Source organism: Adiantum capillus-veneris, chromosome 30 (assembly GCF_014529385.1).
Source record: "Adiantum capillus-veneris isolate H3 chromosome 30, ASM1452938v2, whole genome shotgun sequence".
Classification (NCBI taxonomy): Eukaryota; Viridiplantae; Streptophyta; class Polypodiopsida; order Polypodiales; family Pteridaceae; genus Adiantum; species Adiantum capillus-veneris.
In genome coordinates, this window is record NC_140960.1 from 91045218 (window position 1) to 91062881 (window position 17664).

Below are 17664 nucleotides of genomic sequence, written 5' to 3' on the forward strand. Positions count from 1 at the left end.
CAGGCCCTCTGGAGACCCTTCTCAGCAAGACAACCCTCACCATAGCTAGCGTTTTTGCTTCAACAGCATCAGCGTTTTCAGCATTGGACCTCAGCCACTAGCGTTTTCTGTCAACAGCAGCAGGCGCTTTTAGCAAGCAAGACAGCCAGCCTATTCAGCGTTTACAACAGCCCTGCATTGGTGTTTCTGCAGCTGCAGTACTCGGCCCTACTAGCGTTTTGATCCCCTGCTGCCTGGCGGTTTTCAAGCAGCCCTTTCAGCGTTTTTGAAAGCAGCCCATGCACCGTTTTTGCATCAGCCATATCATCCTTCAGTAGCATTTTGCACAGAGATTTCAGCAGCCCAGACCAGCGTTTTTGCAGTGCTAAACCTGCGTTTTCAGCAAGGCAAATTCAGCAGTTGGAGACCCAGCAAAGACAGCGTTTTTGGCATACAAAGACACAATGGCAGATCAGCCCCAACTTGGTGCAACAGTACCAATTCAAAGCATTGAGTTTTCAGCCACAGCCTCGTCTTTGTCGTCCACACCGTCGACATCAACATAGCCATTAGATTTGCATTCAACACCTTGTACCAGATTGTGCAATCAATAGTAGACCACTCTCGCCATCGAGAGTGGGTCCCTTGGAGGAGGGTTTTACAACATCTCTGGTGTCGTATTCTCTTCTCTCTCTCTCAGTCTCATTCACCTTCACGCACAGTGTCCATTCACTTTGTTTGTGTCCATTGCACTCTCTCATTAAGAACGAAAGGCTCTCCCTTCCATAAGTAAAAGGAACCTTGAGCACAGTTCAGAGCACTCATCTTGAGCAAAGTTCAACATTCATTCTGCTGCACCTTACAGCAAAATAAGCTTTCGGAAACTTCAGGTGCGAGCTTCGATGGCCTTTGAAATGCTTGAGGTAGGGCACCCATGTGGGACTGCCTGCTTTGCTGAACTCAGCCTGAAGACTGTCAAGCTCCAGGTGTGGCCGTAGGATTGGTCCCTTGTGGACCCATGGGAAGAGACCTCACTTGAACGGCTCAAGGCAAAGCCACTATGGGGTTCTATACCCTGGGGAAGCGCTCTTGCGAAAGGGGTTCAAGTCAAAACTTAGGGCCACAGAAAGGTTTGCTTACGGACCCGAAGAGCAAGAGCCTAAACAAGGTGCGTCGGCTACATCTTAATGGCGCGCGCATGTGAGCTAAGGCATGCAGACCCCCGAAGATGCTAGTGAGCTGAATTTAAGAACTTTGGTGACGTCCGTCCATGGAGAGCTAGCTAAAAATGGGTATTGAGATCTCAACCACACCAAACTACAAAGCTTTGCACGTGGGCTACCGTCTAAAAAGTTCTCTCACAACACATTAGGGGTGTAACATCAAGAGAGAGGGGAAGGAGAGGGGGGGGGGGGGCGGGGGGGGGGGGGGGGGGGAGGGTGTGCGGCATTGACAAGTTTAATGGCCAAGGTTCTCATACGTGCCAAACGAAAAGTAAAGGATACCTCATGTGAAAGCAATTAATGTTCGTTGTCATGCCATTAATTGAGGGTGAACGAGTATAGACGAGGCAAATCCGAGCACAATTTGCAACCAAAGATGAGCAAGCCTTAGGCATCTTAATCACTTCACTAGACAACAATTTTGTGCACTACTTTGATCCTTGTCCAATACTGCACACGAGGTATGGACCACCTTAGAGAGGCATTTTCTTCACATCAACAAAAAGTCCTCAAGAGAATCAAAATCAAGTTGTTGTGCAAATTTTGGGCAAATTGCGGCAGTGCTCGAAAGAGAGAGACCTCGTGCCTCAAATTGAAGATGTCATCAATTCTCTTCACGAACATGAGGAAAGCTTAAGGACAACCAAAGAGAGACAGGAGAAGCTTTCATTGTCACATCTAAACGCTACAACTTCAACAGCAAGAGAAATTCAAAGTGTAGACATTGTGAAAGAACCAACCACCTCTCCAAAGATTGTTACGGAATTAATCCATGTAAAATTTCTCACAAAGCCAATCATTCTATCAAGTTTTACAAGCACAACAAACCACAATAAGTCACTCACAAGAACATTACAAAGACAAAGGAAAATCAAAAATCAACCTTGCTGTTGAAAATTCCGATGACGAAAACAACCATGTGGTGGGCTTAGTCTACGATAGCAACAATATGTTGTAAATCGAAGCACCTCTGTGTACCAGCCCTCTTTGAGTGTACAAGAGGATGGTGAGTCCATCCACCTACTTGTGTTTAAAAGGAGGCTACTGCTTTTTGCATTTTGAGAAGAGGACTATGTAGTGCTTCCAACAAAACCCACAAGGGGAGGATTGTTGAATGCGGGATTTGTTGCATCTTGTGTGCACCCCCTCTCCATGTCATGTGTAAGCCTTGTAGACATAATCAAATTCGAGCCATCACCGTTTGCCACCATCGAGGAAGTGCTACACAGCAACTTAGCTGCCTCTTCCTTGAGACAAACCTTTGTGGAGATAGTGGGTTGAGGAAAGACTACTCCTACCACTTTCCAGTTGCAACTTCAAGTCTTTCAGATTATTTTTCTTTTCATTTTCATTTAGGTAGAGATTCACCTAGAATTATTTGTGACATTTTATGATGAGAGGTATCATCATCAATTGTACCTTGTTCTAGTCTCATGGGCCCTTTTGGCCTTTAAGAGATGTTCCATCAGCCGTCTGCTCAGCTGACACGCCTCTCAAGTGGGTTTCGCATACAGTCCTCTCCTTATTCTGAACGAGCATATTTTGACGATCATGCTGCCCACGTGCTGTATTTCACGTGGGTGCTGATACCACTGGATTAGCTAAGGGTACCCACCAGTGATGTGCACAAATCATCACCCCACATGCATCGGATGTTATGGTGTGTACCCAATCGGATGTTATGGTGTGTACCCAAGCCTCCAAAGCACTCAGTGTGGTCCAGCCCTCAAGCATGTACCGTATGGAGAGAATTGCTTTCTCTTGTCTAGGGCGTATGCAAACTGGATTCACGACTTCCCGTGACTACTGCAGCATGTTCATCTCCAACATGCTTCTAACGGAGAGGCAAAGAATCCAGTTATCATGCTTGTCTTGAAAGGTTGCCTCCTTGGGATCATTAGATTTGCTTCCCAATTCTGTTCATGGTCATTCCACACCTCCAGGGGTCCGATTTCTCCACCTTAGTCAGCATTCCTACGGATGTGTGTGCAGGTTCTTCTAGAGCTGCCTAGGGGAACTGTTTCGAATTTCTCATATTAAGGGGCTATCTTGAATATTTTCATTTCCCTTGCAAGGGGCTTTGAGCAGCATTCCTCAACGACCTCACTAGTTTCTTTTGCATTCTTCACGTTAGCTACCTATCATGTTTCCACATAACTTCTTGTACATAGTAATACAGACACGATTTGTTTCAAAAGAAAATGGTCGCCAGTCAAGCTAGGACTTGTAGTCTTGTTGCGAATACTAAACCAAAGATTGCTATTTAGTAAGGATTATCGACATAAACAAGAATAATGAAGAAAACGAGGCCGGTGGACACGTAAAACTTAACAATAACGGAAAGACTTGAATTAAACTTTACCCTCTAATGTAGAAAAGGCACGCAATACAAAGGTAAAGGTTGCGGGAAACCGGAATGGCTGATCCAGAGCTATGGCAAACAGATCCTGAAAGATGGCAAACAATGGTCACACCGCATTCAAAGATTAGACTGTTTGATATATCCCAACAACCACCCCTTCAAGCTTCATTAATTGTTACTTACCTCACCAATGGCTGAGAACGTGCTTGCCTCGTCTGGTCTCTGATTCATTAAGTTATTCAGGAAAAACTGAATAGATCGTCTTACCTAGAATGGATCGAGGCAACACAAATCAGTTGCATCATTTGAATCTCATTTAACACTTTTCAGAATTAAATACCCACTGATGCCATGTCTCCTGTTGGTTTTAGTGCTTCAAGATCAATGAGGGCCTGTATCACCTGCAACCATGAAAAAACTGGAAGGTGTGGATAATCTTACTTATCCAAAAATGACCTGTCTATACTTAGGATGTATCCTTGACTGCAGCAGTTACATTGGTCATCCAACAGCGCAGGACTTGAGGGAGTTTCTCACGAGCCCTATTGACTAAGTTAAGATGTAACTACTTTTAAAAATGTTTAGTCTACCTTCTTGGCATCCTTCTCATATACTGCATAGAACATTTCAAGTAGTTTCTCTCTTGTGAAGGCCTTTATCTCTCCCATCATGCCAAAATCATAGTATATCAAAGATCCATCCACATCAATAGCTAGATTGCCAGGATGAGGATCCGCATGAAAAAAACCAGTCTTCAATATCTGCCCGAGACAATTTCTGAGTCTTAGTCCCTTGCATGGCAGTAAAAATAACAAATTTTGTAAAAGTCCAGACAGGCAGCAAAAATATTAAATTTGGCCCAACTCTAGACAGGCAACGAACATTCTTCTACATGTAAGGCTGATTGAATAATTACATGACCTGAATGAGATAAGCTTCAATAGCTCTACGAGCGATTTTAGAACGATCAAAACCTCCAGCATCCAGCCTTGCTAAATCATTGATTTTAATTCCTGGAAATTAGAGAAGGCAAGATTAAAGCCGTGGCAGATATCATTAAGCAAACTGAGCAGTATTGTCATAAAAGAGTGGTATACCAGGAACATACTCCAAAGTCAGAACTTTGCGCGAAGTGAAATCCCAAAAGATTTGCTGAGAACAGAAAGCCATGAAAATGTTTGGCCGAAAATTCTAACAGGAATTCAAAATCCTTTATTCAAGAGCTATGACACAAAAGTTGTCACCTCTACTTACTGGAACTCTGGCCCATTTTATATTTCTGAAATCCCTTCTGAACCTATCAGCATTGCGTCCTTCATTGATGTAGTCTATTTCTTGGTACAAAATACTGTGAGGACAGGATACTTGAGTTAAGCTTAGCTTTAAGCAATGCTCCACTGTCTGAACCCTAAAAACAGTGATGCTGAAAATGTTGAAGCAGCAAAGCTTTCACCAACTCTTGTGAAACTTACGTTGCACACTCCTCATAAATGCCGAGCCAATCTCTAGTAGGACCCCCTAATGTCTCACTACTTTGGAAGTATTCAGCAATCTTTTTCAAGTTTCCTGTAACATATATCCCATTTTAAGATACGTGAAAAATCACTAAGAATCAATGTTATCATATGCCAAGCAATAGTAGTTTCTCTTAGTTATAGTAGAAAAACCATTTGCAAAAGGGAAAAACGTGGAAGACAACAATGGTTTTGATAAAAATGAGCTAATTTTTTAATTTGAGGCCCTAACACTAAGCTACAATGAGAAAAAATTAATTTTGCTTTGTGCAAGCAACAAATGCCAGTGACTGGCTTGAGCTAGACCATAACACAGTACATACAAATCCCAATCAGATACCATGAAAAAATTGAAAAGCCATTTGAACTCGAAATGGAAATTTTAATAAATGCAGCTTTTTGCATTCCAATGCTATGGACTTACTCAAGTCAATATCAAAAAGCTCCTTCAATCCAGGTCTTTGGATCTTAACTGCAACTTTCTCCCCGTTCAGTAGCACTGCTCTGTGGACCTACAAAAGTTAAATATGTTGTTTCACTAAAGCAGGCCGATAACCTTGGAATCAGACTTCACTCCTTACAAAGTGTAACATTGGCCTAGGCTTGAACTGTACTAGCCACCAAAGAAACCACTTGAACACCATCGGGGGGGGGGGGGGGGGGGGGAACTATAGGAAAATCCGACCACAATCAATCAGCACAATCAGTAAAATCAAGAAATGTGTCTAGTTACAAGCCACCCTGGCGGTGTGCACCCCATCTAGGTCGGCAACTAACAAAACGTAGCATGTGTCAACCACAGCTTTGTAAACACACTATCCCCAATAACAATCCCTTTGTTCAAATATAATGTCACTACTGAGTCCCATTCTGCCCTAGCATATATACAGTAGCCTTTAAAAGGAAAGTAAAAGGTATAAACTCATGGTAGTCATCCACAAGACAATACAACCATCAACTCTATCATGCGTAGTATTGACTAAAATACGACGGCATTTCCACTGACGTGGTCAGTGCCCAATAGTGGATGTAGAACTAGGTACCAACATATGCTTCTGCACTCCCACACCATATACACGCGACACACACAAGCGTCCATCAATACAAAGATCTCCATACTGAGTTTCTGTCATATTTCCAGAGATGTAGAGCACACTTAGCCATAATGAAGCCTAGCACTGAAAGAAGCATTAGATAGGAAAAATATGTACTATGATAAGGTAGTTTTAATACAATATCAATTGATCATAACTCAAACAAAAACGTCACAATGTGAATTCTGCATGCCTAGATTCACCTTTAAAGGAAAGTGCAAGGTATACACGCATGGTAGTCATCCACAAGACAATTACCATCAGCTCCGTATTTGACTAAATACTACTACATCCCCACTAACATCGTCATTGCCCAATAGAGGGCGTAGAACTAGGTACCAATAAATGCTCCATGGTCACCATGAGACACATTTCGGCTGGTCCGGACAAGTGAAACTCCTTGAGCCTTGTTATCTTTCACTAATCAAGTGAAACACATGCCATTCGCTAAAAACAAGTTATTACAGTTATATGTTTTAGTTCCTTTCGTAATCCACGTATAGTATATACACATTTCAGTCCCATGTTTCACTATGCTCTAAAATTACAATGAAAAGTTTCATGGTGAACACCATGTTTCAAGGGTGAAACATTCAGCATTGGAATGTTTCACGGTGACACTGATATGCTCCCACATACCACCTCTCTCTCACACACACACACACTTCTTTCTGTAAATCTTTGGGATTAATTTACTAGTGGGAAACCTCAAGGCGAGGAAAACCCACAGAAAGGATCATATACAAAAGAAAGAGCACGTAAGTGTTCGGCTGTGAAAGAGGGCTAAAAGCATTCATACGAAAGTTGATACATCTCTGGGGTTATATCACCAACTTCCAAGGCATCAGAGCGATGGAACATACAACCATTACATTGACACCACAAGGTCCAAAAAGCCCAAAATCTGACTCAAACCGCAAATCATTGTAAGGAACACGGGAGAATGCCAAAAGCCCAAAACCGTTCGTGGAAGACCATAGAGGGGAGATGTAGCCGCATACAAGCTGATATGCAGCAAAGAAAAACTCTAGTAATGCAGCATTCCCAAAGCAAGTGACTAATAGTCTTTTCCGAAGTCAAACAATGGACACAAGGAGAAAAGCATATATAACGTGCACTCAAAAAATTACACATTGGGACTCCAAGCAAGCATCACCAGAGAAACTATCGCTCCTTCAGAGGCAAGTGGCTCTTCCAGAGGGCACAGAGTGGCTTGCTCCACCAGATATCAGACTTGTGCATTGACCATAGGGCATTACAATGGTCAACAAGCCAAGGAAGCCGTGATAGAAGAGCATAAACCTGAATGACAGAAATGGCCTCAAAAGGCGTGTCCCAAAAATTCCAATGAGACATGTGGGTACCATCAGCCAAAGGAGGAATGGGTAAAAAGTCAACCAACATGGGGTAAAGCTCTCTCCAAAGCTGACGGTAATGCATACCCAATCCAGAACGGCGAGCGGCAAGGGGAAACTGAAAAGTGTAGCCCGTCTCATCAACCACATCACCAACTACGCGAAGGCCACGACAAAAGAGAGTATGTCTGGCGAGGCGAACGGTCAACCAAAGTAACAGAAATTGCCCGACTCCAGAAGACACTCAAAACGAAGCGAATTCCCTTCCCGCTGTTGTCGTGCATGCCATGATAAACAAAATTGTCCACGTAGAAATCAAACTCGAAGTAAAAGGATATCCAAGAATGTGTCCTTCATCTTGCCAAACACGACCTCTCAGAGATTAGTTGCCAATGACCAATGAAGCAAATAACAACATACTGACACAAGTAGGCAAGCATAAGAGCCCAAGGCTGAGTTTGTTGCACAAGGGCAAGCAACAGTCAACAACAGGGCTTTTCTAGCAAGAACATGTGTCTATGCAAGTCCAAGATATTGAGACCACCAAAGCGCTTAGGAGTGCAAAGTTTCTCAATCGACATCAAACGCAGGCCTTTTTTGTGAGCATGGATTTGCCACAAATGAGACAAAATAAATGACATAAGAGAAGTGAGAAAATGGCGAGGCCAATGCAACAATGGCAAATAGAACTAAACGTAAGCCATCAAGATACTTTGAACAATTCGCAAGCGAACATGAAATGGTCATGTGGATAATTTCCAATAATGCAATTTGAGATTCATGCATTGCATAACCGAATCCACTTTTTGAGTGTGAGTGAACGCAGCAGATTATGCCAATCACAAGGATTAAGCGACAGAAGTTTCGATTTGCAAAAATTGACTCTAAGACCAGTCGCAAGCCCATATAGCTCCAAAGCGTCCATAATCACTTGGACATTAGCCTGGGGATTGCGAGGTATAAACAAAGAGTCGTCTGCATGAGCCTACCCTATGAAATTCTGGCCCAAGGGTAAATGCAAGCCATGAAGACGACCAGCGGAAGTCAAATGATTGAGATGCATCAACAAGGGGTGAATAGCAATAGCATACAACAATGAAATAAGGGGGCAGGGCAAGCCCTGCCTAACTGAACGGCCAAGAGGCAAATATTCCGTGAGTTCACCTTCAAGAATCCCCCAAGACGTACTGCGAGCATATAAGAAATACACGATATTGACTAACTTAGGACCGAACCCAAGACACCATTGTAGCACCAATGTAGTCCAACTGCACAGTGTCAAAACCCTTTACAATATCAACTTGCATAACAAGTTCATCCTGCTTAGTGTATTTTGCATATTACATGCCAATCAGACATTAGCCAAGTTGTCAATGATTTGGCGACATGGAATGAAACCATATTGAGCCTGATGAAGTCCTATAAGAAGGTGACCTTTAACTTAGCCAACACCTAGTAAACGACAGGCATCAAAATAATTGGCCGCAATGAGAAAATTGCCCGCAAAGTGCTTGCTTAGGCAATAGTTTAAGCAAACCCTCTTTCCAGGATACTTGCAAATCTTGTTTTTCTCATGCCGTATTCACCATGAAAAGCAAGGGCTCTGTGAGAGCCTCCCAAAAGGAGAGAAAGAATTCAACAAAAAGACAATCCCAGCCACGGGATCGCCAACGGCCCGATGCAAGAAACACACAATGCAATTCAATTTCAATGAATGGTTCCGCAAGGCATTGTGCATCCTGTGAAGAAAAAATTGGATGTACATGAGAGAGCAACAATTGTCGTGCTTGACAATTGTTGTAGAGGGCTGAGGAGGAGGAGCAAACACCTATCTATAATGTGAGACCATGGCATCAACAAGTTCATGTTTGGATGATGTCCAAGCGCCTTAAGGAAGCATTACACCCTTAATGTCCTGGGAAACCCTCATGTGATGTAGACTTAAAAAATTATTTTGAAGCACAGCCTTTATCCACAAAAAGCCCGTTGACGAGCACGCGTTTGCCATTTATCAAGTTTCCACTTGTCATTATGTTGAATACATACTCAAGCTTCACACAACTCCGGTATTGCAGAGTACATGCCACGAGTCAGCCAATACCTACAACCGTTGACAAACCTGTTTGGCAGCATTAGCATTCCCCATAGTCCGATGCATATACTGTTTACCATAGTCCTGAATAGCACATTGCACCCGCATAACAAAGCGAAACCAAGCAGCATCAAGGTCAAGATGCATGTGGGCAAGCAAGGGAGGAATAAGTCCAAAAATTATATATCGAAACGCCTCATGAGTAAGATAAGCATTGTTGATATGCAACAAACACTTTCGAGAAAGGGGTCTATCACAAAGAGATTGCCCAAAGTACGAAGTCAACAAAACAGGGTGATGATCCGATAGTTGCAAGGTGTAATCCCCCCCCCCACACACACACACCATAGTTACCTGGAACGGAAAATTGGAACAGCAACGGGCATGAAATGCCATTCCCTATTACAAGTACTGACGTTTGAAACACGGAACGGGAAGGTGGAATGGGCACGCAGACCTGAAAATGGCCATTCCTTGTTACTCACACACATGCTTTTTTTTTGTAAATCGTTTTGATTAATTTACTAGTCGAAAACCTCAAAGCGAGGAAAACCAACTGAAAGGATCATGTACAAGAGGAAGAACACAGAACTACCTAGCTGTAGAGAGTAGCTAGAAACATTCATAAGAAAGTTGATGCATCTCTATGGTGATGTCACCAACTTCCAAAGCAAACCGTAAGGATTGCCTAAGAGAAAGCTTGAAGATTGGGAGTGGGTCTGCATGAGTATGATGAAACATGTAAGCATTACGCTGGCTCCACAATGTCCAATAAGCCCAGTATCTGACCCACATAAAGAAAACCGCAAACCGCTGTAATGTCGGTGAGAAAATGCCAAATACCCAGAACCTTTTGTGAAAGACCATCCCAGGAAAACGGAGCCGCAAACAAGCCGATACACGGCGAAGAAAGTCTATAGTAACGTAGCAATCCCACAACAAGTGACAAATATCCTCCTCTGCACTCGAGCAACGAACGCGGGAAGAAGGGCGAATACCACGCACAAGAAGAAAAGTGCTGCGGGAAGCACTCCAAGTAAACAACGCCAAAGAAACAGGCGCTCATTCAAGGGCAAATGGCTTTTCCACAAGGCAGAGAGGAGCCTCCTCCACGAGAGGTCAGATTTGTGCATTCGCCAAAGGGCATTACAATGACCATCAAGCCATGGTTGTGGTAGAAGAAGAGCATAAATTCGACCTGCAAAAATATCTCGAAAAGGCGTTTCTCGAAGGGCCCAATCAGACATGCGGTCACCATCAGACAAAGGTGAAACAGACAAAAGGTCGAGTAGCATGTTTTCAAGCTCTCTCCAAAACTGACGGTAATACATGCCCAATCCAAAACGATGAGCGGCAAAGGAAAAGTCAAAAGTATATCCGGCCTCATCGACCACATCCTCAACCACACGAATGCCACGACCAGAGAGAGAGTAAGCCTGACGAGGGGACAGTCGACCAAAGTAAGAGAAAAGGCCCGGCTCCAATGGAGACTTTCCAAACGAATCAAATCACCTTCCTACCGAGGATTCCACGATAAAAGAACCGTAACCTCTTTCCAGGCAGATACTAAAGTAGAAGCAAGAGGACATCCAGGAATGTGCCCTTCCATTTTGCCAAAAACCAACTCCCATATAGATGGTTGCCAATAGCCAAAAGCAGAAGTAACAACATGTTGACCAAGGTATGCAAACATAAGAGTCCAAGGCTGAACTTGTTGCACAAGAGTAGGCAACAACATAGCTTTTCTTGCAAAAACATGCCTGCGCAAATCCAAAATATTAAGTCCACCAAGACGTTTAGGAGTACAAAGCTTCTCCATCGACATCAAGCGTAAACCTTTTTTCAAAGCATGAGTCTGCCACAAATGGGACATAATGTCCGACATAAGAGAATCAAGACATCGTCGAGGCCAATGCATCAGTGGCAAGAAGAACTGAACATATGCCAACAAGATACTCTGAACAATTCGCAAACGAACATGCAAGGGCCAAGTGGATAGCTTCCAGTAATGCAATTTGGCATTCAAACGTTGCATAACCCAATTTACTTTCTGAGAGTGAGTGACATTTCAGCCAATTGGATAACCTAAATGCCTAGTGGTTTCATTCGAAGACACAATCTCACCTAGCCACAACAAACTATGCCAATCACAAGAACGAAGAGGCAGAAGCTTTGATTTACAAAAATTGACTACGAGTCCAACCGCAACACCAAAAAGTTCCAAGGCTTCATAATCACTTTGACATCCGCCCACAGATTACGAGCCATAAACAACGAATCATCAGCGTAAGCTTGACCAACGAATGTACGGCCCGAAGGTAAACGCAGACCATGAAGACGCTCAACAGAGGTTAAGTGATCGAGATAAGTCAACATCGGGTGAGTGGCAATAGCATACAACAGAGCACTAAGGGGGTAGCCTTGCCTAACCGAACAACCAAGAGGCCAAGATTCAATCAATTCACCTTCCAAGATCCCTGAAGACGTACTACATGCATACAAAAAATAAACCAGATTGGCTAATTTAGGACCAAACCCTAGGCGCCTCATCGTGGCGGCAATGAAGTCCCACTGCACACTGTCAAAAGCCTTTTCAATATCAACTTGCATAACCAGCACATCCTATTGAGTGTACTTAGCATACTCCATGCCAATCATAACATCATCCATAATCTGACGACGTGGAATGAAACCGTATTGAGCCTGATGGAGTCCTGCAAAAAGATGGTCCTTCATGCGGTTCACCAGCATCTTAGCCAATATCTTATAAACCACCGGCATCAAGGTGATCGGACGCCAATGAGAGAATCGCTCACAAAGCGCTTGCTTACGCAGCAATTTAAGTAAACCTTCTTTCCAAGACAGAGGCAAATCGTGTTTCTCCCACGCTGCATTTGTCATAAAAAGAAGCGGTTGTTCAAGAGCTTCCCAGAAGGAGAGGAAAAATTCCACAATAAGCCCATCCCAACCGAGAGATCGCCAACGGCCCAAAGCAAGCAACGCACTATGCAATTCAAAAGCAGTAAAGGAGTCCTCAAGGACGCATGCATCATGCGGTGATATGATCGGAGTAACAAAAGAAAGCATCAATTGACGCGCATGGTAAGCAATCGAAGATGCCTGAGAAGGAACAACAAACACATGTCGATAATGCAAAACCATGGCATCTGCAAGTTCTTGTTTTGAAGAAGTCCAAACACCCGAGGAAAGCATAACCCGCTTGATTGCCTGTGAGAGTCTTGTATGATGCAAATGCTTAAAGAATTGCTTCGAAGCACATCCTTTATCCATGAAAGCCTATTGACGGGCACGCGTCTGCCATTTAGCAAGCTTTCGCTTGTCATTACGCTGAATACACACAGAAGCTTCACATAACTCCGACATCTCAAAACTAGACAAAGGCCGTAAATCAGCCAACGCTTGCAACCATTGACAAACTTGCTTCGCATCGTTGACATCCCCTCGAGTGCACTGCATGTAATGTGTGCCATAGTCACAAATAACACTTTGCACCCTCATAACAAAGCGAAACCAGGCAGCATCAAGATCAAGATGCATATGAGCAAGCAGAGGGGGAATAACCTCAGAAATCCTGTCACGAAAAACCTCATGAGTGAGATAAGCATTGTTAATAAGTAGCAGACGTTTCCTCAGAAGAGCTCAGTCACAAAGAGTCTGCCCAAAACGCACATTCAGCAAAACAGGGTAATGATCCGATAACTGTAAGGTGTAATCAATGTTGACCTCACATACAAATTCCTCATATTGTTGCACATGAAGCATATACCCATCTATCCAACCGCGCTCTATACGAAGAGTGGGCAACATGCTGAAAAGTAAAACCAAAGGCATTTGGATGCATATGCCGCCATATATCAATCATCTGAGTAGAAGCAAAGAGATTATCCCATTCTTGCCTTTCCGCAGACAACATATGTGAGTTACCAGCGGTACTATCAGCCATCTCAGGGGTATTATTAAAATCACCGCAAAGGAATGCATTTGAAGTCCATGAACGAGAAGAGATGTCTCGCCAAAGAGCAGCCCTTTGTCCAGATGATGTATACGCATAAATGCCGCCAAATTCATACACTTTACCATTCAACAAGCATTGAATCACCATCCAGCGGCCGTGCGGATCATTATACAAGAGAACTAGCTGAAGCTCATGCCGAACCAGCATCAATAAACCTGAGTAATCTTGCAAACCAGCATATGCAATCCAATAACCTGCAAAATAAGAACACTAACAAGCAAAGTCATGCTGATTGTGTTCTTGCAAAACAACGATATCCGTCTTACATGTATGTACATAGTACTAGGTTAGTTGCCATTTATCAAGGTTACATAACCCACGCACATTATATGAAATACATTTAATACAACTATGCATCGGAAACCATATGTACAGCGGCAAAAAACATGGGATCAAGTCGGGATGCCCATATGGACATCTCCATCCACGACATCCATGGCAGATCCCGATCGCTGAGTCAAAGCAAGAATCTTCTCCATAGAAATCACCTGAGAGGTGGAAGCCTCACCCAAAAGTACATCCTTATAAGAGTGCATCGCTTTTTCCCAAGCGTCAATCAATGTGCGATTGTCATTGCAGGGAAGCTGCTTAAATGATACACTCTTATTGGCGTTAACCAGAGGAACATAATTACGAGAGGAAGGTGGAGTACGAATTTTCACTGTCTTTTTAGGTACCACCCACCAACCAACATCACTCGGCCCAACATTTTTTCCTTTCCCTGCGTTTACATTCCCAACATCAACAGATGGTAAATTTATGTTTTTCTCTTTATTGGCATTAGAAGTCACCTTCATAGCAGGGGCACCATTCAATTTAGCGTCACCAACAGATTTGCCTATAAGGGCAGGGGAAGAGGAAGGAACAGCCGAAAGAGGGGGCTGCAAAACTGGTTCAGGACATTCAGATTGCATGTGACCAAATCTGCCGCATCGAAAACAAGAGTTAGCAAATTTGCCCCATTTGAGTTTGAAAGGGCGCTTTGCCCACCCAAGGATCCCTTGAGTCCACCATAATTCCATCCGGGGTATGCTTATCCGTATCCCACAGAATGCAAAACCTGTTGGTGTTCGCATCCAATTTCAGAGGGCAAATCACCTTGCCAAGCCGAGCAACCAATAACGGAAGAAAATGCCTCCACGTGCGCGGAAAGTCAACAATTTCCACCCACACAGGATATTTGTGACGAATAAGACTTTGATAGTCCTTTGTAAGTGCCCAAGGCAAAACATGAGTCATCTACGTGCCAAAAAAGAGGGAGGACATCTCCAGTAGGAGGTTTCTAGCCTCGGTATCTGCCAAAAGTACCTCATAGAAACCCCGAGCACCGAAATAAACTCCTCTGACAGCCTGGCGTTTTAGAAGGAAATCAACCCACTGTCCGACATCCTGCGCAGCAGGCATTTTACCAGGGAAAAACAAAATGACCGCATTCATGGCATATTGTGCTACCGGATCCATCAGATCTGGACGGGAATACGCACCTCAAGGGCAGGTGCCTGTCCGTTCCAAGCTTTACGAGCCTCTTCGAAGTCTTCATACAAACAACTTCTGATTTCAGAAACATTCTCCGAAACGCTGTCCATGGCTTTACAACGCTTTAAGACACATGGAAACTCTGACATGCATTAACCAAACCACGACCAAAAGCTAAAGCAAAGACTTTCTTTGTATTTTATGTGAATTTAACTATTTACAGAGACCTCAAAATTCTGTACATCTCCCACAGAGCTCATACACCTGCAAAATGTATGCCTGGATTACTGTAAGCTGGCAGCAGCTGTCAATTGCGTGATGCTGTTGAGGCAGCAAGTCAGACAGATGACGGACAGCAATGACCTGCTCCACCTGATCACGCAGGCTGATTGCACACAGAGCTGACTTCTGCAGGCTGTCTTCTCGCAGGGGTTCAGGCCGCTCAGACTGTCTGCACACAGAATTGCAGGGTCGCACAGAGCTGCAGGTTGCACAGGCAGAGTTCGTGCAGGATATAGACTCGCGCAGGCTGTGCAGGTGCAAGGATTCAAATTCGCGCAGAGAGGCAGGCTGAGCGCACGCAGAATTTACTGTTCACGCAGGGATTTACACACGCGCTGAGTTTCGACGAGCCACTCTCACCCTCACACTCAAACATCACACACACACACATACACAAGAGCATACACCAATACAAAAAATTTGCGTGCTGAGTTTCTTTCATAACTCTAGAGATGCAGGGCAAACTCAATTATAATGAAGCTTGGCATTGTTGAAAGAAGCATTAAATAGGAAAAATTTTACAGTAATAAGGTAGTTGATGAGACAAGCACCACAATATTGTAGCTCATTCCTGAAAGTTGCAAGAATCCTGCTTTGAAGCACACTCCCAAAGTAACAAGAAACTACTCCAAAAGCTTTAAGGCTTATTGGAAACGAGAATTTCTCGTGGTGAAACAAAATCAAAAGAGTACTCTTTCTCCACCATTGATTTTGTCACTAGCAGCAGACCGTGTGAGAGACCCTGCTTCACTACCTCACAAGGACTCCATTAAAGCCAATCTCTCTACCATCGATTTTGTCACTAGCAGCAGACCGAGTGAGAGACCCTGCTTCACTACCTCACAGGGACTCCATCGAAGCCACTCTCTCTACCATCGCTTTCGTTACTAGCAGTAGAGACAGATACGACCATGCGTCATAGAAATAAGGGACATGCATTCCAGAACATCAGAATGCAAGAACACTGTTCCAGTTGGCTCAGGTCAAGTAGAATGCCAGAAATATCTAAATGTTCCACCATTGACTTTTGGTATCGCGGGTACATTACGGAACGCTGGAACTGCGGTGTCCACAATGAGCTGTCCAGCAAGGCAGAATTTTGAGCCATTTGGGCTTATTATAAGTGTTAACATGATCAAATGAAACACATTTTCTGCAGGGATCTCTTTGCAAGCTATTCAATGAGAAAAGCCCCCTACTCTTCTCTAAGCCTCTCAATGCAGCTTGCAAGTCAAGCTTGAAGCTTTAGAATTTTCAACCTCTTGCAAGTTGCAAGCAGCCTCTGTCCCATTCTTGCAAGTGGCAGCTTGTCTCCCCCTCCCCACTTCTTCCATCTATTTGCATTGCACTTTTTGATATGGATTAGGGTGGATATAGCTTAATCATACTAGATTAGAGATGAACTTAAACTTAAGGCCTAATGTACAAAGTAAATATGGCTGCAAATAAGCTTTGATTAGTATGCATGAAAGTATGTGCAGCATAGGCTCTTTTGTAGAGCTAGAAACGGTAGTGGAGTTGCCACACGTGCAAACCCATTTGGTGGCTTATTCTAAGCCTTACACATCATTGGGTTGACTGTGCTTTCCAACTCACCTTCCACATAGGACACAACACATGGGCATTGTCTACTAGGCTTACACATAAGCACATAAGGTGGAGAGGAGATTCACATGAGATGCAACAAAACTCGCATCCCAAAATCCTCCCCTATGTGGGTTTTGTTACAAGCATTGTACAATCCTCCCCTCAAACCTCACAAAGGGTGAGGCTCACAATACACAAGTCTCCCCTTAAACACAAAAAGGTGGTAGGCAAACACAAGCCTCCCCTCAAACACACTAGGGTCACCCAATCCAGCTCTAGTCCCTTATCTACCTGATCCACCAAGTCCAGCTCTAGTCCCTTGTCCACCAAAAGTACACATGTTACCACCCAACTCTTCAAAAAGATAAGGACCTCATCCTAGATGGCACAACACTCCTAAATAGAGCCCCAAATGCATTTCAAGAATATGCTCTCTAAGAGCAATGGCCGTGAATGATCACTAATCTACTAGAACAGTCATCCCTACAATCACTCTCCTTCATTCCTGGTCCTTCCATACATTCGATGTTATTTTATTTTTTAAATCTTACAGGTCGGAAAAATAAGTAGCAATAAAGACAGCGATATTGTGCCTCTTTTAAGAAAAAAACTATAAAACACATGCAACTCTGCAGCTTATGCAAATTGTTATATGTGTGAGCGC

The 17664-nt window shown here is 43.6% G+C and overlaps 1 protein-coding gene across 1 annotated transcript in view; it reads right to left on the minus strand.

Moving 5' to 3' along the window:
- Positions 1-17664, minus strand: part of LOC147418390 (Protein kinase superfamily protein) — a 76261-nt gene that overhangs the window by 47427 nt on the left and 11170 nt on the right. Inside the window, exons 5-13 of the mRNA XM_086507282.1 lie at positions 5503-5590; positions 5037-5130; positions 4819-4912; positions 4662-4716; positions 4486-4577; positions 4155-4325; positions 3909-3965; positions 3748-3831; positions 3565-3649 (exon numbers count right to left, since the gene is read on the minus strand). Coding sequence (XP_086363408.1) covers positions 3565-3649; positions 3748-3831; positions 3909-3965; positions 4155-4325; positions 4486-4577; positions 4662-4716; positions 4819-4912; positions 5037-5130; positions 5503-5590 — 820 coding nt within the window. The remainder of the gene's footprint in view (positions 1-3564; positions 3650-3747; positions 3832-3908; positions 3966-4154; positions 4326-4485; positions 4578-4661; positions 4717-4818; positions 4913-5036; positions 5131-5502; positions 5591-17664) is intronic.